At 43.6% G+C, this 24,218-nt stretch overlaps 2 protein-coding genes across 2 annotated transcripts; one reads left to right on the top strand and one right to left on the bottom strand.

Annotated features, from left to right (window-relative positions):
• Nucleotides 1-864: 864 nt before the first annotated feature.
• On the top strand, nucleotides 865-1,636 carry LOC119459947 (ribonuclease P/MRP protein subunit POP5). The gene has a single exon (XM_037721388.2). The coding sequence runs from the start codon at nucleotides 900-902 to the stop codon at nucleotides 1,374-1,376; it is 477 nt and encodes a 158-aa protein (XP_037577316.1). The 5' UTR covers nucleotides 865-899; the 3' UTR covers nucleotides 1,377-1,636.
• A 1,304-nt stretch (nucleotides 1,637-2,940) lies between these two features.
• On the bottom strand, nucleotides 2,941-22,807 carry LOC119459926 (cytosolic 5'-nucleotidase 3). Its single transcript, XM_037721386.2, has 8 exons — nucleotides 22,448-22,807; nucleotides 21,664-21,762; nucleotides 21,400-21,469; nucleotides 20,983-21,029; nucleotides 20,729-20,904; nucleotides 20,489-20,651; nucleotides 14,019-14,219; nucleotides 2,941-5,984 (listed from the first exon to the last, which is right to left on the bottom strand). Exons 1-8 carry the CDS (start codon nucleotides 22,571-22,573, stop codon nucleotides 5,880-5,882), a joined length of 987 nt encoding a protein of 328 aa, XP_037577314.1. The 5' UTR covers nucleotides 22,574-22,807; the 3' UTR covers nucleotides 2,941-5,879.
• Between the last annotated feature and the right edge of the window lie 1,411 nt (nucleotides 22,808-24,218).

The raw sequence follows: 24,218 nt of genomic DNA, 5'->3' as shown, positions 1-24,218 counted from the left end.
CAATACGTCCGTGCTGTCCGGGGCCTCTCCCGGGTTTCCTTCCTCCATGAAAACAGTTTACAAACCACGGGATCTCAGAAAACGCTAAATATCCGAGCAGCCTTTAAAAGTAACCAGTAAAACCGTACATCACAATGTTGTTCGCATACGCCAGTGAGGCTGCGGAGATATTTAGCTTTTTGTCAATCCCTTGGTCCGTAAACGTTTTTGGTCGATAGTACAGTTAATGCACCTTTGTAGAACAAACCACTTTGGTATCTACACCAATACACTTGTAAGCTAATATTAGCTTACAAGGCCAACATTGATAACCAATATAGGCTATCAGTGTATCGGGCATATTATTTTATAGTCCAGTAGGCATCCTATCAGTATTATTAGTGTATCAGGTCTATCGTTCCATAATCGAATACGATGAAAAATATTTCTATTAGAATCTTTCCTAGGGTAATGACCGTAGTGACTACCAAGTTTTGCCGCTGTCTGATTCCGCCTGAATGATACGTGGCTTCAAGCTGAATTTTCTTGTTTTAACATAGCTATGCAGCAGTTCCAAGTGCTCCAGCTGTTGTTGCTGCGGTTCCAGATTGCACGCGAACGGAATGCCAGTACATGTGGTAAGTAAAATAAATGCCTGTCCTTAGACCGCGGTGGAATTGCTTTTCTTAATATATATATATTTAAATTTTGGCGCCTCCAAACAGTCCTGAGGCATGCGATTCACGGGTGAGCATCGAACATATTCTTGATGTCACTTTACTCATGTCCTAGCAGCTTGAGTTTCACTGTCAGAGTATTTTTTGAAAAACGAAAACACTTATCTGCCGTATATATTATTTGCCCATGCTAAGCACCTGAGCTCATCGGCGTTCGGATCGTCATTGCAATCGCTGTCAATCATGGTGCGCCTCAAGCACCGGTACGTTTTGGTAGAGATATTGTGGAAAGACTGGCAAAATCCACATATTCTCGAGCTCCCCGTCGCAGAAAAAGACATTTACGCGTGCGTGAGAAAAGCTGTGCACTCCTTGCACGGAAACTTCGGCCTCGGCGTCACGAAGTTCAACCTCGCCATCAAGTTTTTCAACCCACACACACGTGTCTTTTTGCTGCGGACCCGGAGAGGCGCGCACACTTTGACTTTGTCCGCGCTTCCATTTGTGAAGAAGATCAAAGACGAAGTGGCGACTTTGAGAGTTCTGAAGCTCACAGGAACCATCAGGTCATGTTTAAAATATCTCAAAAAGTACGACTGTAGCGTCTTGCTTAGCGTCCTGAACAGGTGCCACAGCGTCGAAGCAAAACGTGGAGTCAAGAAAAAGATTGCCGAAGTGTACGAGTCGCTGCAGACTAAAGGAGGCGTGCGCCCAAGCTAAATACAGAATGTCAACTGCTGCCTTATGAAGCTGATTTTGATGTGAACGTGTTGCATCGCGTGTTCTGCTGCTGTATTTTTTTCTTATTTGTGCGTGCGTCACGATAGCCACGGCCATGTATGTTCACGATAGTTCAGAACTAGCAACAGGCTTGCAATTTTCAGAAATGTTATTAATAATGGCAATCTAGAATGGCAATCTAGTGATCATAGTGCAACATTTTGTTTATCACAAAAATATACGACCATTTTGTTCATTCATTTTGACCATTCTTTATTGTCTGTTGGTTTTGAGGTGCACATTTCGTCGAACAAAGCTTTTGCAACACAAAAGAAATGACAGCTTGAACTGTGCAAGCACATGTAACCCACAGCATGCGTAAAGAAAGACAGTCAAACAAAGCGCCACTGTACTTTCTTTACGTGCCGTATGCTATAGGTTGCATGTGCATGTGTTTGTGCCCTTCACACTGCAATTATGATGTACAAACTCGACCAGTAACAAGTTCTCCTAGACATAAAATTAACAGTGAAAACGGCATCATTAATTTCCCAGCCAATGCAACCAACCTAACCATCAAGCTAGTACAGCACTCAAATGTGTTCATGGCAGTATTCACTTGTGCGTTAATCTCAACCTTGTGCGGCCAGATGCACCTGTGCAATGTAATAATTATGCATACAGAAATGAAAAGCTGCTACTAGGATCAAATGCAAAAATTGAGAAATGCAGGCAAAACAAATCTGCTCATGACAGTGTTCACAAGTATGTTAACCTCAACCTTGTGTGGACAGATGCATGTGCGCGTTGTTGGGATAACTATGCATACAAAAACACAAAGCTGCTACTGGGAACAAATGAAAAATTGGAAATATGCAGGTAAAACAATATGTGAATGAAACTTTCATCCTTTGAAGAAACATTGACAGCATAAAAGCCACATAAAATTCACTTAGATACGAATGTAAAGCTGCTGGCTTGGCACAAGACTCAGCAGTGTGTGCAAAGCAAAACTGCCCACAGATCATGATCTACAGGCAGGGCATGGCTCTTAAGCATTGAGCTAAACTACCTTGTGTTCATAGAGTTGTATCACTGCAAGAAACACATTTTTTTTTTTACTAAATTACTAATTTTTGTGCTATCCTATAATTCACATTAAATTTTAACAGGTAAGCCACACCTATACTACATGCTTTCAGAGCCTACAAGCTTGACCAAGCCTTGAAAACGCATCAGTAAGGGCAGAGTAAAAATGTTCTTGCTTCAGCAAACAAGACAAATTACTTAGGCACATACCTAAACCACGGCAGTTGGATAAAAAAAAAGGTGCGGCCTGCCGCGGCCGTAGTTGCATTGTCGGCCACTTGGCTGTGCCGAACGGCGCTAGCTGAGGGGGATGGAACGCTTCGGCTTGCACGTGCGACGGCGTTCCAAGCGCGTTCCGACGCATTTGCTATGCTGATGCCAGACAACAGACCCCGGCGTGTGGCGCCGCGGCGGATCACAACGTTTTCGCTGCATGCGGAAGGCCGCACTTTTTTTTTTTATCCAGCGGCCGTGCCTAAACTGTGCAGCACTTACAGCATCAGTGCAAATCACTTGGTGCAGAACTAAACGGACCAACAAGCACAATCAGTATGTCTCAGCAATTTATGGTTCAAATTAACATGTTTCCATTTATTTTGGCAGAGCCCATCATAATACAAATGGTTAAAAAAATGGTAGATTTATGATAACAAGATTTATGATAACAAGTTAGCTAGAAAACCTTCAGTTATAGCTTTCAATACTTGAGTACCACCTAGTTGCACATTCTAGGTGGCTCAGCTGTAGTAATATGCATTACATTTTCAAGCACAAAAATATTTCACTTCTTTCTATTACCACTTTATTCCTTTCTTGATGTGTGGCATTGCCATCATGCGACATCTGGATAAAACTCCAATATCAGTGCAACATGGCAGATGTGTCATGAGCAGTGTTGCAAGTTTCGTTCGCACTCCAGATGCAGTAGGCACAGCTTGTCACAGTATTGTAATGCTCCATTGCTGTCACACTCAGTGACAGTTTCCAAAATGCTTGACAGATTGAACTCCACCAAAAGTTTTCAAATAAATTGCTACATACTTAGCGGCATTTTCCAATTGGCTTTAAGAACACTGACCTTAATTTCAGTTGTCAAAGCTTTTAAAAAACATTAACAACATTAACAAAGGCAATGAAACACAGGTAACACAAGGGAAAAAAGCGATCAGAAATGGACATGCTAATATGCAGTACATTAGCATGCCGACGGTACCTGTCGACTGTGCTGCAAGCACAAAATAAAGATGAAGCAAAATAGCATGCGGTCTCTTGCACACTCATTAGTAGCATGCCGCAACATCTTGAAATGCAGTTCAGGGAAAAAAAGGTTCACTACGAATAGTCGGTAAAACATTCAACAGCTTCTCAATAATGTATACAGCATGTGCATTGGACATGGAGCAGGCTGAAGTGTGTCCAAGGTTGTATTGCCATAGCACTAAACAAAAGAAAGTGAGAGTACCATAAGAACATTTGTGCGTGGTAGGCATAACTGCTGTAGCTCCATATCAAAAATGCTGTATCAAAAATGCTGTAGCTCCATATCATCCAATACAGACGGACACCATTTTTCATTCTAGGAGTGTGCTCCAGCATAAGCTTGACATGGCAGGTCATGAAGGTGCGGTAGAACATAATGTGAATAACCTGCTTTCCACTCTTCACAGTGAAGTCAGGCAGCCATGGTCGTACACTGTGCAATTGATTGGGCTTTATCCTATACTGGGCTCACAGTCTATAAAGAGGACAACTTTTCCTTTTCAATGAAGTCTCAGCAGATGCTCCTTGCACTGTTCTGCAGTGCTGCCACATAGCTGCCGCAGATATCTTTGCAAATTATTGTTTTTCTTCTTTCTGGAGTTTTATGTGCCAAAACCAGTTCTGATTATGAGGCACGCTGTAGTGGAGGGCTCCGGATTAATTTTGACCGCCTGGGGTTCTTTAACGTGCACTACAACGCAAGCACACGGGCGTTTTTTGCATTTCGCCTCCATCGAAATACGGCCGTGGCGGCAGGGATTTGATCCCGCGATCTCGTGCTCAGCAGCGCAACGCCGTAGCTGACTGAGCCACCGTGGCAGGTGCAAATTATTGTTATGCTTCCTTGTGCATGAAGAAACATACATGAACCTGGTCTTGCAATAGACAGTACAACTCAAAGGTAAATGACTGCACATGAACATATATGTGCAAGGATACAGTACCAAGTCTCATTCACAGAGAAAGCTGTGAATGATGTAGCTGATATGAAGCTTCTTTTGGAGATTTTTCAAATTTAGAACATTTGACCAAACAATAAAAATCTGTGGAACAAAACATCTTTCACCACGTGCCTCAACAGAGTTTGTAAAACACTCTATAAAATGCATGAGGCAGAAAATACCACCTGGCACCAAAACAGTCTTAATAAAACCCAGCATAAACAGCCTTAATAAAACCCAGCACTCATGAATGGAAAAGCACGGCGGCCGCATTTCGATGGGGGCGAAATGCGAAAACACCCGTGTACCTAGATTTAGTAGGTGCACGTTAAAGAACCCCAGGTGGTCCAAATTTCTGGAGTCCCCCACTACGGCGTGCCTCATAATCAGAACTGGTTTTGGCACGTAAAACCCTATAATTTTAAATGAATGGAAAAGAACAGACAAACTTTGTGCGTTCCTACTATAAAAGCACAATAACATACACCAAGACTTGCTAGTACTTGCATCCACAAGTTTCACTGCTGTAGCGGGCAGACAGTGGAAAATGCAGCTCCACCAGATTTCTTTCTTGCAACATAATATATAGGCAGTCATAAAGGAGCATCCATTCTAGCAAAGAAATGTGCGGTATGAATACTAAAAGATGTAAGTAGCCTAAAAGATTTAAAAAGGATCAGAAACAACATGCTCAGTTGCACGCCCATTAGAAAGTTTGATGCAAGCTCATAAAATGTGGGACTAGACGGCCAACGCACTTGTGCTCAGAATAAAGGGGGAATGGGAAGGTCTCACCAGGCTTACACAGACTAAGCAAATAATTTACAAGAGTTCCAAAGAAATTGCCAAACTAACTTAAATTTGGTGTTAACAACAAGTGCAGCTTGCAAAAATGTGATGACAAATCAAGTTATGAAACTGAAACATGGTGTGGAAGAGCCACAGTATAAAGTTTTGCCACACAGTGTGACCATTTACGTTCACAGCTCTTCACCACAGGTGCAATGCATGGTTCACATGCACTGTGCTGGCAGCAGCTACCACAGATGACAATTCATGTGTTTTTTGAATTACTGTTGCATGCATTTTTCAAACTTGTTTCATGTTCTGCTGTTGAAGCCTCTTCAGAAGCACTTTCCCTCTGCCTGACACCACGCTGAGAAAAGAGTAGCAGCCCTTTGCAGCTGTCTTGCTCTTGTCTGGAGATATTGTGCTAGTAGATAATCTTTCTTAGTATTCCATTTACAACATCCATCGTTTGATCGTCGAGAAGTACAATGTCGAAACTATTTAAATATTGTGGAAGGCGTTCTTCAATCTGTAACAGAAGTAACAAGTTGCAGATTAGTACAACCTATGAGCTGAAGCAAGTAATATAGCAAGCATTTATGCATAAACTGCAAAATAATTGCTCCTAATAACATCAACAAAAAAACCATAACATAGGGTACCATTACTCAATGACTGTGGTGGTACAGTCAGTCGGTACAGTGTAATCAATCAACAGGGCCACTTATGACTTCACTAGAATTTCAGCTGATTTCCCTGAGCAATGCCCTTTCTTCATCACATTTCCACATGATTTTGACATTACATGGTCATAAATGGTGACAACAAAATGCATGCACATCAAGGAAGTACTACTACTGTGACACAGCAGTTTAATGAACAAATGTGTGGCTCGTGCAGCTATTCACAGAATCTGAATGATAAAGGCAAGGAAGCAGATGAGGAGGGTAACACGAGAATGACCCAGTAGATTGATTGGAATACAGTACCCGTGTGAGATACGTGCATCTGCTGATGACAGCCTAGTGTGACACAAAGAAATTGTGGGTTTGATACCTGCCAGTCACATGCTGTCTTTTTCTCTACTTTCAACATGACCGTCTATGACCCGGACTGTGACACAGAGGCGAAAACTGTTACTACGTTGGTGATATCCACAGCTGACTTTCTCTTGTTCTCTTAATCTTTCCTTCCCTTTTTCCCTTCCCCCAGTGCGGGGTAGCCAACCGGGCGCAGTCCTGCTTAACCTCCCTGCCTTTCATTTATCCTTTTCTCTCTCTCTCTCTCTCTATGCACGGTTGTATTTCTTTGCTTTGTTTGCTTCAGTTCCTGCAAAGCAAGCACAGTGCTCTATGCAAAATTTTCCCCAAGCGGTGCACCTCTGAAAAACCGCACATCTAGCCAAGGGGCTACTTAGTTTCACACATCAGCTTAGTTTCACACTTCAGTTAGAACATTTCTCTGCATGTTTCTCAGTGTCAACAAAAATTGGTCAAAATACAACAAAAAGGGTATCACATTCAAAATTGTAAGACAAGGTCTTCATTAGAGATTGATTTTTGGTTCCTGGGTATCTGGCTGCCACTTTCTGATCACTTTTGTCAAAATAAGGCAATCTGAGGCTTTCTAGTGCGCGTAGGACAACGAAAAAGACTCGCCAAGTTAGCGTAGAGCTATGTATGGAGCAGTATTAATACGCAATTAGTGCAAAAAGACCAAAATTAAGCTCAGATGCACCCGTTCAAACTGCACACGTCTAAAAGCAAAACCGGAAGTGTATCTTTACTTAACGAAAAATATGCGCTGATACCAGAGATAGTGCAGTTTAAAAACGTGGGCTGATTCTCAAGGTAGTGCAGCCTTAACAAAACAAACCACATGATACACTAATGCGTCCAAGAAAACGTTGTCTTTCTTCGATGTCAGTCGCTGTTGATTTGCCTTATATGTGTGAATGACACGTTAGAGATCATGTGTTTATCTCGCAAGATGTGAATGTGTAATAGTATACAGCGCATCCTAAATTGCCACTGGAAAAACACACACACACACACAATGTTAAAAGGGATAACAACATAGTTGTTTCACATGCAGTTCTGGCATGCAAGATCTCAGTGCTTACAAAGCTTGTTTTTAAATTTAAGGCAGTAGAGTTACGAGTCGGAACTTCTGCACAGATTTCTTCCACCTTGCTCTAGAACTTGCATAGTAGCAGAAAGAGGAAAGGGTGTTCACTTACAACATCAAGAAGAAAGCGAATTCCTCCCCCTCTCCACTCCTTTTTCTATCTAATTTCTTGCATTACAGCCTTCTGTAGTTCAGTCACACTGTAGGTGTCTCAAGCAACAATAAAAGAGAGGCTGTTTTGTTGCAGGTTTCAAAAAGGCACAGAAGAGAATGACTTAATCAGGTTAAATTGGTAGATTATTTTTTGAAACTCCTTCTGCAATTATTTGTGGAAAATATGGCTTGCTAGCAGAAAAAAAGATGGCCAAGCATCCCTGTTTTAAAATTCTGTACTTGAAACAAGGCACCAATGTCCCTCAATGTGCTGTCTTGTTTCAATGTGGATTAATTTCTGTGCTTCAAAAGTTTGCTAAGATCACCAGGTTGACTTATCTTCAAATGCAATTTAACTATTTTATTAATAAATCGATAACTAACACTGCTACAACGTACAATGCCATGGTGAGTTGGTGTGGGAATTTCACTGTGTTGTATCTGATTATGTGTCTTGTATTTTATCTGTATCTGCACTGTGTTGTATCTGTATCTGCGTATTTACTTCTATGCCAATTCTTGGGCACAGAAATCCTCCATCTTGGTAAAAGTCAGGCGTTAGGTATTCCCAGAAGTGCAATGAGCCAATATACTCAGCATTTTTCCTTGTGGTCTCTTTGAATTGAACAGAGTTTGACTTTCTGAAGTGATATGCTTCCATTCCCAAAATTTTACAGGTCCTTCAAGGTTAACTTTAGTAAAAAGGCTACGCTATCTATGTAAATGCTGCTTGCATAGGTGGTCTATATGCTTTGGTGGACACAAAGTCAGCAAATCCATAATTAACAAAAATTGTAATAATTTTCTTAATTTTATAATTATTGTATGTTTATACTGGGTGACCAAAAAGTCCTTGCATCTGATTTTTACAAAGCGTAACTTTAGTCGCAGTTGTTGGATAATATTGCAACTTTGTGTGTTTGTTCTTTACAGCTTTCTTCTTGAATTGGTAAAATATCATATTGCTTACTTTCGCACTGTAACAGTTTCTAAATGCATTCCGACCAAGATCATTCTGCTTTCCACGTCTGGGACCTGGCACAAGAAAATTGTGGAAATCACTGGTGTTTTCGACATGACAATCCAATTTGCTTTCTGATTCATTCAGGACACTAATACAGTCAGGCATCGAGCCAGGAATGGAAAACCTTGTACTGCACCATTTCCTACGATGGTCAGAATTGTGAATTAGCGGACTAAGCAGAATATGAAGAGAAGCTTGAGGAAATTGTCAAAGGAGTTTGGCACGAGTCAAGGTTCGGTTAGAAACATCATAAAATGCTATCTGAGCTTGCGTTCTATCACAGTCCAGAAGACGCATGTTTTGGATGACCTTAAGAAGCCAACCACACTAAGAAGGGTCATACGCTTCTCAAGCGTTTCTTGCAGGGACGCCAAGGTACAGTGCCATTCACTGACGAGAAACAATTAGACATTGAACACGTTTCAGCTGCCAAAATGACAGAAGTGAGATTCCACTGGTGAAAGAAGCGAATTAATGTGGTGTAGGTCATGGTATGCCAAATAGGCCATGGTTGACTGGCCTACCAGGAAGTTAAAGTTCACAGTCAGAATTACCTGAACAACATTCTGAAGAAGACACGGCATTGCCCTGGAGCCAGTCTCACTTCAAAGGTTGACTGTAGACATGCAAGCAAGATTCCGCATCTGCCCAAAGGGCCAAGGTGGTTCAACAATGGCGCAGCACCCAGTTTCCCAACTTCATCAGTTCGCAAGAGTGGCCTTCTTGTTTACCTGACTTACTCAACCTTTGTGTGTTGCCTGTGCTCAGAGCAAAGCCTGCGTTACTCCCCACAATAATTCAAATTGCCTGCAGCATTCCCTTCTGAAGACGTGGCACAAAATCGACAACCAATACCTCCGTTGCACGATGAATGTATTCTCGAAGTGCTGCAAGGCCTGAGCTAAGGCTAAGGGAGGGCTTTTGGACTCTGACCATTGTCTTGTTGTTCTCAGTGTTGAAACAATTTGTTGGTTAAGTTTAAATTCATATCCTCCTCCTTGTTTTGACAATGAAAACACCAGGTGCAATAACTTTTAGCCAACCGGTATTAAAAACTTGAAGACTATCATATTCAAACAGAACTCTATTTTGCTTGATACTTCTAAAGTGCTTGTGTTCCAAGATATTTGTAATTAAATTTGACACTAAGTGTGCCAATATGAAGCTCCAAACTTGCACAAGAGCTCAAGAGAATAGACTGGTGGGCTAGTTGGTACTGCATAACTTGAGTTGTCCTACGTGCTCTCTTGCGTTTAACCTCAAGTTTTGCTGAAGAGGCCATACTTCTTCCACCTCTCAGGGGGCACAGAAAGACAACTAAATAAGATTTTGATTAACTGAAAACATAAAAGGAATGAGACATTAAACTCTATACAATACATAAATTTCATCTAGTTAGCTTTACTATTAATGAAAACAGATTTTGAGGCGCTTCTCCCCTTAAAAATGTGCCAATTCTGCGGCAGTGCTGCACTAATGTATGTATACATGTGTTGCATTAACGAAAAATGGTCACCATTCTTCATTTGCTTGCAGTAGAAACAGCTGCAGAATGTTCTGAAATTTGCTAAATCGATGCCCATGCACTAAGAAAACACTGCAGGTTTGACTTGAATCTGATATCTAAATTAGTTCCCAGTCATCATCATCAGCAGCAGCCTATATTTATGTCCACTGTAGGACGAAGGCCTCTCCCTGCAATCTCCAATTACCCCTGTCTTGCGCTAGCCGATTCCAACTTGCGCCTGCGAATTTCCTAACTTCATCACTCCACCTAATTTTCTGTCGTCCTTGACTGCGCTTCCCTTCTCTTGGTATCCATTCTGTAACTCTAATGGTCCACCAATTATCCATCCTACGCATTACATGGCCTGCCCAGCTCCACTTTTTTCACTTAATGTCAACTAGAATATCGGCTATCCCCGTTTGTTCTCTGATCCACACCGCTCTCTTCCACTCTCTTAACATTAGGCCTAACATGTCTCGTTGTGCTGCTCCAAATTTTCAGCTATAGTCTGCATCAACTGTGATTTCTATAACAACCGAAAAATACAAACAAAGTACAAACTGTAGTTTCTATAACAGCAAAAAACGCAAACAAAAAAATTGAAGGACGCTTAAGTTTTGCCTTTAAGAGTGGAACGCGATAGCATTATCGGTCCCAGTTCGCATCGCATTTTAGATGCGAAGCATCTTATGCTCGAGGCTATGTCACTCCCTACCTCCCCCTCTATCCATCCAACCGCCGTGCATCCACACCACTACTGCGCATGCGCATCGTCCTCCCCCTCCTCTCGTTGTCTCATCTCCTCTCCTCTCGGCATTCATGCGCATCCTCCTCCCCCTCCTCTCCTCTCCGGATTGCGCAACGAATGGCAACACCTGCGGCTCCGCGCGCGATAATGCGAAGCAGCTTAGGTTAGAGGCGCGACGGTAGGTGCCCCAGAGGCACCGGCAACAGTCACCAACGCCGCGCGCGTTCGGTGCGAACGCGGGCAAAACGCCAACGGCGTCGACAACAGTTCTGCGCATTGCTGGTGCTGCTGCATGTCCAAGTTTATACAGCTGATAAAACTACCTTGAGTCGACCCCATGGCTGCTTCGCATACTACTCAGGGTTCCCCTACGGGAAGATGGTGTAATTTTTTTTCTTTCAGTGGGCTTCACTGCAACACAGAATGTGGGAAAGTCAGCTTACAAAGACCAAGCTTACACCGATCCCCTTAAAGTCGGCTTCACTTTTAAACAGAAACGCATTGCTGAGAAGACGTTTTTCTAGGGGCAATACAAGTCGTTTTATATTAAAATGTGAATGCCCTAGCACCTTTCTTTATTATTTTGTGAATTGTTTGCTATTGCCCGATGCGCACGTGTCGAAAACACATTAGGCAGGCGAAGCCCCAATTTGACCTGCCGAGGATGCGAGCGCCATCTGGATAGCATTTTCGCAAGTAAACTACCCGAGCGCGCCGCTGTTGGTATGGTAGAAATGCTGGAAAAGGGGTTTGTGTTTGAGTTTTTGTTACTCTGTTACGAGTTTTCTCGTAACAGAATGATGTTTTCTCGTACATTCAAATTACAATCCGATGCCACCATGTCTGTAGGTTGTGGTTAAGTCGTACTTTACCATTTTTCTGATGAATTTTACTGTGAGAAATTCAATTTTTGTTCACCAGAACCTTGCACCACATGGAGGGCCTGCATGGTCGGGATGGTTCAGGATGATTTTCTCCTTCGCTAACACCTTGCGCTATGCGGAGGGCCTGCGCGGTTGGGGATGATTTTCTCCACCACGAATGCCGACATCCACGCCGACGCCGGATTTTCTGCGACACGGGGCCCTTAACGCTCTTGCATTAAAACAAAAATCAATAGAGTGGGATAGCTTCTATACACAAGGAAAAGTGAAGGTGCCGACTTAGAGATTAAGATGACTGCTTAGATATGTACATGTAAAACTGCATACAAAGAAGGACTGCATACAAAGAAGGACAAAATTTCAGGTATAAAAATTGATGGCTGCTTTTAGGATTAATAAGCAGAGAGCCCCCAATTGGGTCTTTTCTACAATACATCCAGAATTTGTGCTTTCCCAAGTAATTTTTACCAATGAAAGTCACTAACAATTACAAGCACTTGTCTTTTGTAGTCATTTTTTTTTTGCGCTCCCGTGTGTCACTTCGTGTCCACTTCATATTCAGTGTCCGTTTCGTCCCTGTCGCGTCCTACTGTACTTAGCACAAGAAAAAAAAAATGAATGCACTAGCCCAATTCATAGCTCTTCTAAATATCTTTTGTAGGGCACAATGTACTATTTCATTTTCATGGGGAAGTCATGAGCATTCTAACAAGTATTTCTCAGCTGCCATTTCTCTTTTTTATTTGTTTCTCACTGCTTTTGCCCACATACCTGGTCACTGATCCCAAAAGGTTTAGTCATCAAGCAAGTAGCTCAGGTAGCTTTCTTGAAATGGTTGCTAATTTTTATACGTAAACTAATTTACCTCTTGGTGCTAGACATTCTGCTAGACCTTTAGTATTGCCCCATTTGGGCACTACTTATGAAAGGCATCTTAAGAGGCAACCACGAGGTCACGACATTGATTGCGAAAACAAGTAGCGACAAATTTCCCCTTTTACCCGATTCAGTAAAACTATACGCCCATAAAAAAAATGCAAACGTACCACAACGCGAATGTTTTAACCAGTGTATACTACATCTAGTTTAAGTATGCTGTTATTGCCAGTGAAAAAAAAAAAAAAAAAAACGGTCCACATCACTAGCGTTCGATGCTGTGGTCATTTGAATCATCTGGTTATTTCAAATCACAACACTTGGGCAGCTTTCGCTTGAGCCTTAGGCCTATGACGTCAGAACAAACATTTGATAAAAAAAAAGAAATATCGCAAATTGTTTGTACTAAGCGTGAGATGAGACTAAGCAAAGCCTGATTTTGCCATTTATTTCTTGCTGACATGTTGGAGAGCAAGTAGCAATAGCGCATTCAGATTGAAGCGGGTGGCCTGGGTGCTGACATGTTGCCACTTGTTGCTGAAAGCCACTGCGCAGACTTACGAGCAACAAGCGAAATTTTCTGGCTGGCCAGAAACCGGCGACAGACTGCCCTTCGTGACGGCCAAACTTGTCACTCGTCGCAGTTGCTTGTTGCCGTCACTCAAAAATCGCGTGCATGTGGTTGCGGCTTCACTCGTACCATGGCACTATTCGATAACAGTTGTGAATAAGCCCTGCCTTAAACACCTTATGTAGATGTCATCGGGAGCTTGCCGAGATTATTTTATGCCATGGCACTATTCGATAACAGTTGTGAATAAGCCCTGCCTTAAACACCTTATGTAGATGTCATCGGGAGCTTGCCGAGATTATTTTATGTAGCATTATGTTGATAAGGTGGCCAAAGTGAGGCAGCGGCAAAATTATACCGTTCTGATGTCTTGTCTGTGTTTTGTCTGAAGCCCATCTCTGACAAAGGCATCAATAGACATTTATGTGCTTTCACTGTGTTAACGTGCCAGATGACAACAATGCTTACCGGAAGACACATTTAGGGGAGAAGACTGGTTCAACTCAATTTTCATCAAACCAGATCAGGGTGGCAAAAATCAGGAGAAATCAGGTTGTATCTGAAAGCAAAGGGCCCTACCCATATGCAACATCCAACTAAGCCTTCTTTGGTTCCCTATTAAGTATGAGTTGGTCTAGGTTTAACAATAACAGTAGCATTAATAGTTACATACTCTGCTGTTAAGGAAGCCAATGCGAAGAACCACTTCCTGCAGCTGACTACCAGCAAGCATGTCAAGGTCACCAAGAGAGTCTCCTAAGAGAAGGATGCTGGTCTTCTCCTTCACTGCCTGGTAGTACTCGGGACTGCTCACATGGCTCCGGTTCTTGTTGTACATGTGAATCAGCTCACCCTTAAAGCCAACGATGTTGCCCTAGAGGAAGGAAGAGCCAGATAAGCTCATTGTGTATTCCACATTGACAACTGAAAAGAGACAGCATGACCACATTCTGAATACAGCTCCTTCACTTATTCCACTGCCATTAATTAAACATGGTTAAATTTAATGTGGTCATTTCTATTTAAATAAACGCCATGAAACAAACCATAAAACTATGCCAGGAAGTGCCCTGAGCAGCAAGAACACAGCTAACATACTTCCATGAACGTATACGGGTCAGTAACGTCTCCACGTATAGGATCTCACACATAGATAAATACATACATGCACAAGTATGTTACCACACTGTGTCTGCCATGTATTATGGCACATTCAAGGCAATCCCCCACTGACACATGAGATAATGGCCCCTGCTTCAGGCTATGCTAGTCACAGTGCTCGTGGAAGTAATGTTGCACTACACAGGAGCAAGGTGTGGAACTAGCACTACCAGCATCATGTTGTCTGCTAGAGAGCAAGGTGCTTCCAAGTCCTGTCAGAGGGGGGCATGTGTTTGCTCACGTGCTGTGGCCAGTCACTTCGTAACCGCTAGAATCTGACAGAAAGTCTGCTGCAGACCAGCATTGTATAATAAATTGAACTGTCACTGATGTGACAAGCACATTGCTCTCTGTGGCAAGTCATGAAGAAACATGCTTTGTGGGAGACATTGTGGCTCAGTCAGAGCTGTTTCAGCTGTTCATACTTTTGCAGTGCATAGTGGCTGCTCCCGATATAGCTCCAATGGTTGGTGTGGCACAAGCATGAGCCACAACTTCAAATGTGTGCACACTATCAGTGGACCAGCCTTATCAGAGAACATGTAGCTGCTATGTTGTATGATGTGTGAAAGAAGTCTTTCAAGCTATTGCAATCGGTTGTAGATACATCTGAACAGCTTATATGCAAAGAAATATATATATATGTGCAGTGTGTTTCACCTAACACGGAGCAAGATAAGATAAGAAAAAAAGAATTGAAGCATCCGATATAGATGAAACTGACTGTTTTGTTAGCAGCCGCCCCCATAATTTGTGTTATCTTTAAGTATTTAATATGACTTTTTACTTATTAGCTTTGTGGCCAGAATGTAAATATAACAGATTTTTAGAGCACATTTGAAAACATGCACTTTGTGTTGACTTTTTACATAGACTTTTCTTATATAAAATGAAATCTTATGAATGTTTAAGAAAGATGACAGGGCTTGTTACTTGCACACCACAGGAACGCTGCTCTCAAACGCACCAATCTACCAGTGAAGTAGCCAAGTTGGCCCATACATGCGAAATGCTGCCTTTCTTCGAAGTGGCAAATTAAAAGCGTCTCCTGCTGATTCTTGATAACTTTCATTTCACAGACTGCTTAGTGCCATCTCAAGCAGTCAGATGCATTGACACAGGCTAGACGTGAGGCTCACCACTAGCAGGAACTTGGTGGCTACTTCAAGATGAAACGCTCTGTCAAATTGGTGCAAGGGCTCCATTACACATGGAATCTATTTAGTAACGTGTTTGAGAGCAGCACCGCTGTGGCATGCAAGTGTTAGGCTCTGTAAGCTTTAAAAAAAAGTCGCTTTCTTCCAAATGGAAAAAAAGTTATATATATATATATATATATAATGATCATATATAGCTATACATAAATACACAGTAAGTAAAACCTCGTTGACCTGAAGTTGTACACACCGGGACAAATTTCGAGATAAGCGAATGCGAATTCAGAAAAAAAAGCTACAAAGTGAATGAGCTATCAGGAACGCCACAGCGAAGATGTCAGTTTTAATTTTTACCATCCGGGGTTCTTTGACGTACACCAAAAGCACGGTACATGAGTGCTTTTACCGTCGCAATGCGGCCACCACAGGCTGAAATCTAACCCTCGACTTCGTGCTTCAGAAACAAAGCGCCATAGTCCCTGAACCCCACCATAGTGGGTATAAGCTCCAATACCCTCACAGATTTGACTAAGGTTTAAGCGCGAAGTACTTTAGGGGACCGGGCTGTCAGCGTCTGTCGCGTGATCACGCTCGAAAACAAGTGCTCACTTCAAAACATGGTCAAAACAAGTGCAGAATTGATCAAAACCGGTTCAAAATAAACTAACATAATTCAGAATTTAAAATACAGGAGTAATCAAGCATTAAGCACATTAATTAACAGAAATTCGTTAAAATCGCTTCTAACTATCATGAGCAAAGGCTTTGGCTCCATGTGTGTGGCGGTTTCCCACTAGTTGTGCCTTAGCACAGGTGTCAACGGATGATGAATTGCTAAACACAAGATAAACACAGGATAAACACAGGATAAAACAAGATAAACACAAGGGAAACACCGGCGAATCACTGCTCCGCACTTCCCCAGCTTTCACGTTGAGTGGAACTGCATGTTCTTTTGGTCCTGTTGGTGTGCCACTGATACACAGTGGTGGATGCGAAGTCATGTCCCATAAGTGCACAGTTATCGAGAGAAAAAAAAAAAAAATCACCGCCCAAGCACCCTGTACAGATGATTAACCAGCGAAGCTGAAACGTGCAGCCCCAGTGTTTATCACTGGGTTAATCCTGACACTTCATTAAAGTCTTTCTTAATTACTGCTGCTTGGCAGTGTTGTACGGAACGGTGTTCCTGGAACTAGTTCCTTTTGGGAGGAACGGAGAAATGCCACCGTTCCGTTAAGGGTCGGTGGAACTGTAACTGTAACTCGTTAGATTTACGATGGAACGGCAGAGGGAACGGCAATACTTTTGTAAACGTTCGACGGCATTGAACAGACACACGCACGTACGCAGCACATCATGTAGGGCAGATGGGCGACCGCATAAGGCGCGAAGAACTACCGCTTGCCTGTCACGCCACTATGGTGCATTTTTAAGCATGAAATGCTTTTAGCTCTCGTTGTCGGCGACCTTCAAGTGACCTTGAGCCAAAATCCAGAACCGTTACCCGAGTACTCAAACGAGAACATCTGGGCGTCGTTGCGAGAACAAAACGAGATCATCTGGACAACTATTCAAAAGTTAAGAAAATGCGGTCTGGCTCCCAACCCTTTGTACAGGACTGCATTACACATGCTAGTTAGTGCCTAAACAAGTTACAAAAAATATTGCTTCAGAGTTCTTCCTAATGTTTGTTCACAATATCACTCAAGCTGTAACTTCTAGTACGCTGAAGTTTTACAGTGAAGCTGTATATGGCTAGGCGAAACCAAAATTCATCCGTGCGATGTGCGCAGAAATGTGGACCAATGCTGGTGATAGTGCAGAAAGAGTCCAAACGCAATGGCACACAGCCCTGTAGACTCCGGGTGGTGGGCTCCGGGACCTGTAACGCGCCCTCGAACTACCGTATAAACCGGAATATAAGTCGAGATTTTTTCATTAAAAAATCAAGCTAAAGTCACCCCTCGTCTTATATAGCGGTGTTTAGCCGAATGTGAGTCGTCGTCTGGCAACATGTGGTGTGTGTGTTTGTCAAAGCCTCGTAAGGCCGTATCCAAAGCCAATACCGGTCATTCCTCCATGATTTTTTTTATCGTTGCCGTGTTCTTTGTGTGCTTTTGCGTCCGACCTGTCCCAACATTTCTGTTTGGATCAACGCTTCGTGCGATTTGTTTGCACGGACATCCAAGAGTGGATGTCCGGCGACAACTTGAAGACGCCGACGGGACGCCTGCAGAGACCTCCGCTTGGAACCGTCTGCGGCTGGGTGCTCTCCGCCTGGCGTTCTTTGCCAGACGTGATGGTGCAGAATGCATTTAAGAAATGCTGCATTAGTAACTCTCTCGATGGTACTGAAGACGACGCACTGTGGGAGGAGGCCAGCAACAAGCGGTCGTCTTCTGAGGATAGCGACACTTCCGATGAATGAGACGGCGGCTCCGATGGCGGGTGAGCGGTGCCGTTCGAGAATAAATGTATATCGGTGATTTTCGGTCGTTTCATTTTTTTTCTTCTTTTTTTCATCTAAACTTAGGGGGTCGACCTATATTCCCACTCGACCTATAATCCGGTTTATACGGTACCCTTGTCACACGTAAAGAGAAAGAGAGGCACGCCATTGGCTGCGCTGTCAATGACGTCGGTCTCTCCGTCGCAGCAGAGCGTGCGTACAGCAGTTTGTCTCCGACTTCAACAGGGGTATGCCACGCATCGTACGAACTCTCGAACAGCAGGCAGCTTACGAAGAATAGCGCCGACAGCAGCACCGCGAGAGAGCTCATGTTCACCGTGCCGATTTTGCAGTCCGGGCACAAGAACAGGCCCGGGTGGCTGAGCGCAAGCAGCAATAGCGTACCAAGGATCTGGCAGCCTACCAAGCAGTCGTTTAATGAACCGTAAGATTAACCTAGCGATAAACACCGGGGCCGCATGTTTCAGCTTCGCTGGTTAACCATCTGTACGGAGTGCTTGGGCGATGAATTTTTTTTCATTTGTCATTTCCAATAGCGACGTTCAAAAGGCAGTTACAGGCAACCTTAGACTTGATTGTCATCTTTTGGTGCTGAGACAGGGTTGCCTGTGCTCTTCTGAACGCCAGTGGTCCGTGAGACCTGCGGCGCGGGTTTTGCGTCGCCTTGAGATGGCGCCACGCCGCGTGATGCCTCCTTCAGGCGCTTTTCTTATTGTAGCTGGGCAGTGCGCTCTGTCTCTCTGGCGTCTTTCGCTGCCGGTCGTGTTGCCTTCAGCCGGTTTTCTTCTAGCTGGGCAGCATCTATATGGACCAGTGCACAGCATGGCGTGCTGCAGTGTGGTCCGGTGGGGTGTGTTGTTGCGAACATGCACTACACCCATTTTAAGATTGTGGCTAGTATCATCTCCAACCAATCTGCTTTGCCGGTGGCTATTTCATGCTTACATCTACTCTCGATTATGGGAGAGCCACTCCTGGGGCGGTATTCTGCAAGAGTCTACCTAGTGGACTGTCCATTTCGCCACTTCTACGACCGTTGATTCGCTGCAGCTTGACGTGCAGGAAGGTGCCAGCCAGTCTCCTTCCTGCACATCAAGCTGCAGTGAATCAACAGTCGCCGAAATGGACAGTCCACTAGGTAGACTCTTACAGAATACCGCCCCTGGTCCCTTGCCACTGTGCCTCAGCACAGTGGCAAGTACCGTACCTGTACCGTACCGTACCATCAGTACCGTCTCCTGTGGTGTATGATTCTGACCCTAGATGGAAACCGGACTCTACACTACATGGTGAATTAAAAACAATGTCATGAGTCCCAGTGTGGAGAAATGCACAATGGAACCTGCCTTCATGCCTGCTAGAATGAGATCAATTGTAACCTTGGCACCTTTCTTGGCATGTAGAACACCTTGTCTCTGACTCCAGGAGGGGCTTTGCTTAAGGAAAAAGCAGTGTGCTGAGTGCTTCTGGTGCAGGTGTCTTCTTGTCAAAGTCCTTCTTGGGTGATGTTAACTAGCTATGTCAAAATATGAAGACCTAGTCAAGCTGAAAGCATCATACTGCAATAAACATCACCTGCACTCTGCTCATGGTTGGCTTATATTGACTTGCAACCTAGAACGCGGGAAGTAAATTCGGCTTACTTCAACTCCTATTTTTCAAGGGAGATGTGCTTGTACAGATGTAGAACCTGTGAAATGTGGCACAGGAAACCTGGCCTTGGGATTTTTGGAAGCGTATCAATGAAGTACACAACCATATTTAGTGTCCCTTTAAGTGCTCACGAAATAAATGGAGTTTTACGGTAATTTTACATTTGCCAATGTGATTCAAGCCGCTCAAAACAATAGTACAGTAGACCGCCTCTGTGTTTACGAACAAAAGAGCTGCAACATCTCTGATACACGACTATGAAGGCAGGAGAAGCTGCTCATTTCGAACCCTACCAGTCACTAATTCTGGTGATGTCACTTAACTTAATAAATTGAATGTTTCTCTACTCAGACAGGAAGCCTCGTAAATTTTTTTTCCTTGTGTCATTGGTGTAAGCTAAAGTGACAAACACCATTAAATTATATATAATTAAAAGAGAATTGCATCCTACTGGCACTGCAAGGCTATCCATCACTAGCAGCAGGCAATGTCACCTGCACCACTCTCACAGCTTTGTCACATTACAGAGTGAAAGATTGTATGTGACACACAATGACTTTTCCATGCATTTTTCCACAATACTTTCCACGCAAATACCCAATTTGTGTCAGAAGTTATTCTTGTAACATTTTTTTTCCCCATGAAAGGGCTCATTCTAAAGCAGCTAGAAAAACTTTCAGAATAAAAGACAAAACTTGCCTCTTCATCAAACTGCATGTAATTGGAGATGAACTTCAGGTTGGGAAAGTGGCACTGGAAATGCCTCAATGCTTCTTCCAAAATGTCACCAAGGCCAGCAGAAAACACCAGAGTGGGTATCTGGTGCTCGTGCAGCATCTCAAAAAATGACTCGCAGCCATCCCTGCAAGAATGAGCAATTCAATCAAAATGGATACCAAAGCAGTACAAGCATGACCTTTAATAGTTATTATGTCTAACCTCAACATAATCGATGAGTCTGCCACAAGCTTAGGAAAATCATGCTTCTTCATGCCGCAGCTGACTAAAATGGCGTGCGACCGCGAGTACCATTCCACCATTTGAGGTATTTTCTCCTCTGTCGAAATATGAGGATTAATTTCGATTGGGTAGTACTTGTCGTGCAATTTCTGCGCCTGGAACAAGAAAAATGTTGCAAGAATGAGAATGAGACCAGCATACCAACTCGCTTGAACTGGCTACCTGCATCTTACCTGTAGGCGGTACTCCTCGTTGATGATTCGACTGGATTCAAGAACTCCTGCACATCATAAAATATAAATATCATGCACCTGTTCAAAGTGCAACTTGCAACACCCTTGCAATTTTTTAATAATATCACGCGAGCGTCAACCGCACAGCGTGGCAGTGGCCTTGTAGCGGCGAGGGGCACTCCTGAAGTGAACGTTGTAGCATATTATATTCGAACTGGAAATCGCCTTGCACGCCCGCGCGTACTGGCACCGATCCTGTTGCCCCTCACCGCTACAAGGCAACTGACACGCAGCGCGGTTGACGCTTGCGTGATATTAAAACATTGCAAGGGTGTACATTAATTTGCACGTTTGTTGGTGCAGTGTAAACACAGAAACACGATTCTTCATCAATGTAGAAGTCTACTGGCCACTTACCATGAGTTGAACAGCAAGGTTTTCCATTGAAATGTGACCTCGAAATTGTGTTGTCGAAATCTGTAACAACCTGAGCCACCGAAAATAAAATTAGCCTAACTGTGCGCAGCTATTTTCTCTCTTCAACCAGGCATATACTTCATGAGAAGAAAAGCAAAAATAATAATAAAAAAAATAATGGCAATAAGTGTGCAGATATTTGTGTGTAACAACATATTACCAACTGATTCATTTCATGTAGACTACAAGAAAGGATTCTTATACCTGGAGTTTCTTTGGGCCCCCTTTAATCAATTTGCAGACAAGTTCTTCAACACGCTCAGGGTCTTTCATTCGTACACAGGGCTTCTGGAGTTCCAATACCTAAATATCAAAATATCAAAATAAAGAGAGGTTCCCCTTATCCACTTACACACACTTAAAAAGTCACCTAAGAAAAAAAAAATTACGTTACGCACATTTTATTTTCTCCGATATTCATCAGTAAGACATATAGTAAAAAACTGCCTGTTGACTGCCTTAAGAAGCAAAATCAGGAATAGGTACACGATGTAATTCTGGTCTGTGTTGCTTTAGGACTTTGCTGGCAGCTCACACTTTCACCCAGTCAAGTCACGTACAACGATCGCAGCGCTCAGTGAAAACCGGCTTGTCAGTAGGGGATTTATTTGATGGTACCCTGACACCGTTAACTTCATCAGAACAACTAATAAAGCATAATTGTCAGTCCTGTCGTGAACGAAACAATCACCAACTAGAAACGAGACAATGCCCGCAATTTCGGTCGCAAATTGATCCTCTCTTCTGGAAAATTATAGGTCGATCCTACGCCATTTACTGCAACCAGGAGCAGTTGCAACCGCAGTAGTGACTTAGGGACTGCAGAAAGAAATGTACACACATATTAGTGTTCTTGGCCCTCGTGAAGGGCGTACAGTGCACCGGTCATTCTCCCGGGACAGTACTAGACGGGTGTGCCGGCTTTTTCATTTTTTTTTTGTACGAGAGCGCAGAGCAATGAATCACCTGGAATGAGTAACTCTCTTACCGTGTCTATCACTCGCTTCGCCTTCGCTCTCTTTCGCTTCCGTAAAAGTGCTGTTGTAGCAAAGGAAACCACGACGACAGTGCCGATACCTAATGCTGTCCACATCACGACAGTTTTCCGCGACATGTCCTCGCTTGGCTTCCACCACGCAGGCAGTAACTTTTGGAATTGCCTAGTGAATACAGAGTAACGTGGTGACGACCGTGGCGACGTGCTCGTTGAATCTTTTTCTTCTGTGTCTGGTGCCACCGTGGACTTCGCCGCTTTCGGTCACTTGTGCCCTGTGCCGTGCCGGTGCCTGTGCGAAGCTAATTTTGCGCGGATGCAGCGGCTTCCTGCCATTCAGTGTGACCCCCGAGACCCCCGCTTTAGTTTGCCTTGTTGCGACCTCTAGCAGCGCCGCACGCTGGCCCGCTCGCGCGTTCACAGCCGCCTAGATCGGCGCGCGCGCCAGGCGTCCAGGCGGCTACGGTGAGGCTATACTGAACAGGGTTGCCTGCCGGTTTATAACGAGACGCTGAATTTGAGCGCATGAACGCTGGCGACGTTGCGCACACGCACGCGTAGGCCTTCCTCCATGCGCTCATCACCCCCCTTCTTTTCAGCCTCCGCAAATGTTTTGAAGCCCCAGAGTAACTGAAACGCCCATGAACGAGAGAAGAGGAAGCCGCGGGGCCCGATTTGTATTAGTCGTCATATCATGAGAAGCCAACATGCATTTCGTCGCCAACTTTGGGAGTGAATATCTCGAAACTCTGCCATCCTGAAAATTCGTTCCAAGTAGTTGTGCCTTGCGAACTTACCGGCTACAATTGTTAAGTTACAATATGTACCGCAAAGTAAATAAAAAAAAAACGTAATCAGTGTTTTTTTTTTAATTTTGATGTTTCGCGCAAGTGATGTCCGCCTCTTTCAGTAATCCAGCTCAATCACTAAAATTAGGCTATCTGCCACAGGCAATTTTTAACAATTCTGTATGTCTGAAAAAAAAAAAAAAACGGTTATATATATATATATATATATATATATATATATATATATAGTAGTAACTGGATTTTTCAATGGGCCAAGCGTATTAAGGAAAATCAGAAGCACAACTTCGCGGTTATCTTAGGTTTATTATTTACCCAACAGTTTCGGCCGGTGGACCGACCTTTTTCAAGGGATACAGGAAATTTCCTCTATCCCTTGAAAAAGGTCGGTCCACCGACCGAAACTGTTGGGTAAATAATAAACCTAAGATAACCGCGAAGTTGTGTTTCTGATTTTCCATATATATATATATATATATATATATATATATATATATATATATATATGCACGGCTTTCCTGAGGCCTTCCTCGAGCGCGAATGCTCACGCCACCCCACCCCTCACGCCCAGTTGCGTTTCCACGTCAGAGCGCACGGTCGTGATGAGTGCTGTGGGTCGCCTATGTTTTCGCATTCTTTGCGGTTTGCTTTCTCCGCCGCCGCGCTCGCTAATCACGGCTCTTGCTGCTCGCGAGCCGGCACTGATTAGCCGTGGCATCCAAGGGAGCCTAGCCATTTGCCCACGTGTGACCTCGTGACGTCATGGAGCCACACAAAGGACGTAGGGAATTTAGGAAAGCCGTAAAAAAAAGGACAAGGAATTCTTCAAAGCGACAATGTATGTCCCCTGCCGCGTGCAGGCAAGCAGTACGGTTCAAGTGTTCATGACAGCACCGACTGTCGACTGGGTGAGAACGTTTCTCGCTTTTCTTGATAATAAACGCATCCATAAATATTGT

This window comes from Dermacentor silvarum, chromosome 1 (genome assembly GCF_013339745.2).
Source record: "Dermacentor silvarum isolate Dsil-2018 chromosome 1, BIME_Dsil_1.4, whole genome shotgun sequence".
Classification (NCBI taxonomy): Eukaryota; Metazoa; Arthropoda; class Arachnida; order Ixodida; family Ixodidae; genus Dermacentor; species Dermacentor silvarum.
The sequence above is the reverse complement of the archived record's forward strand: the minus strand, read 5'-3'. Positions and strand labels throughout refer to the sequence as shown.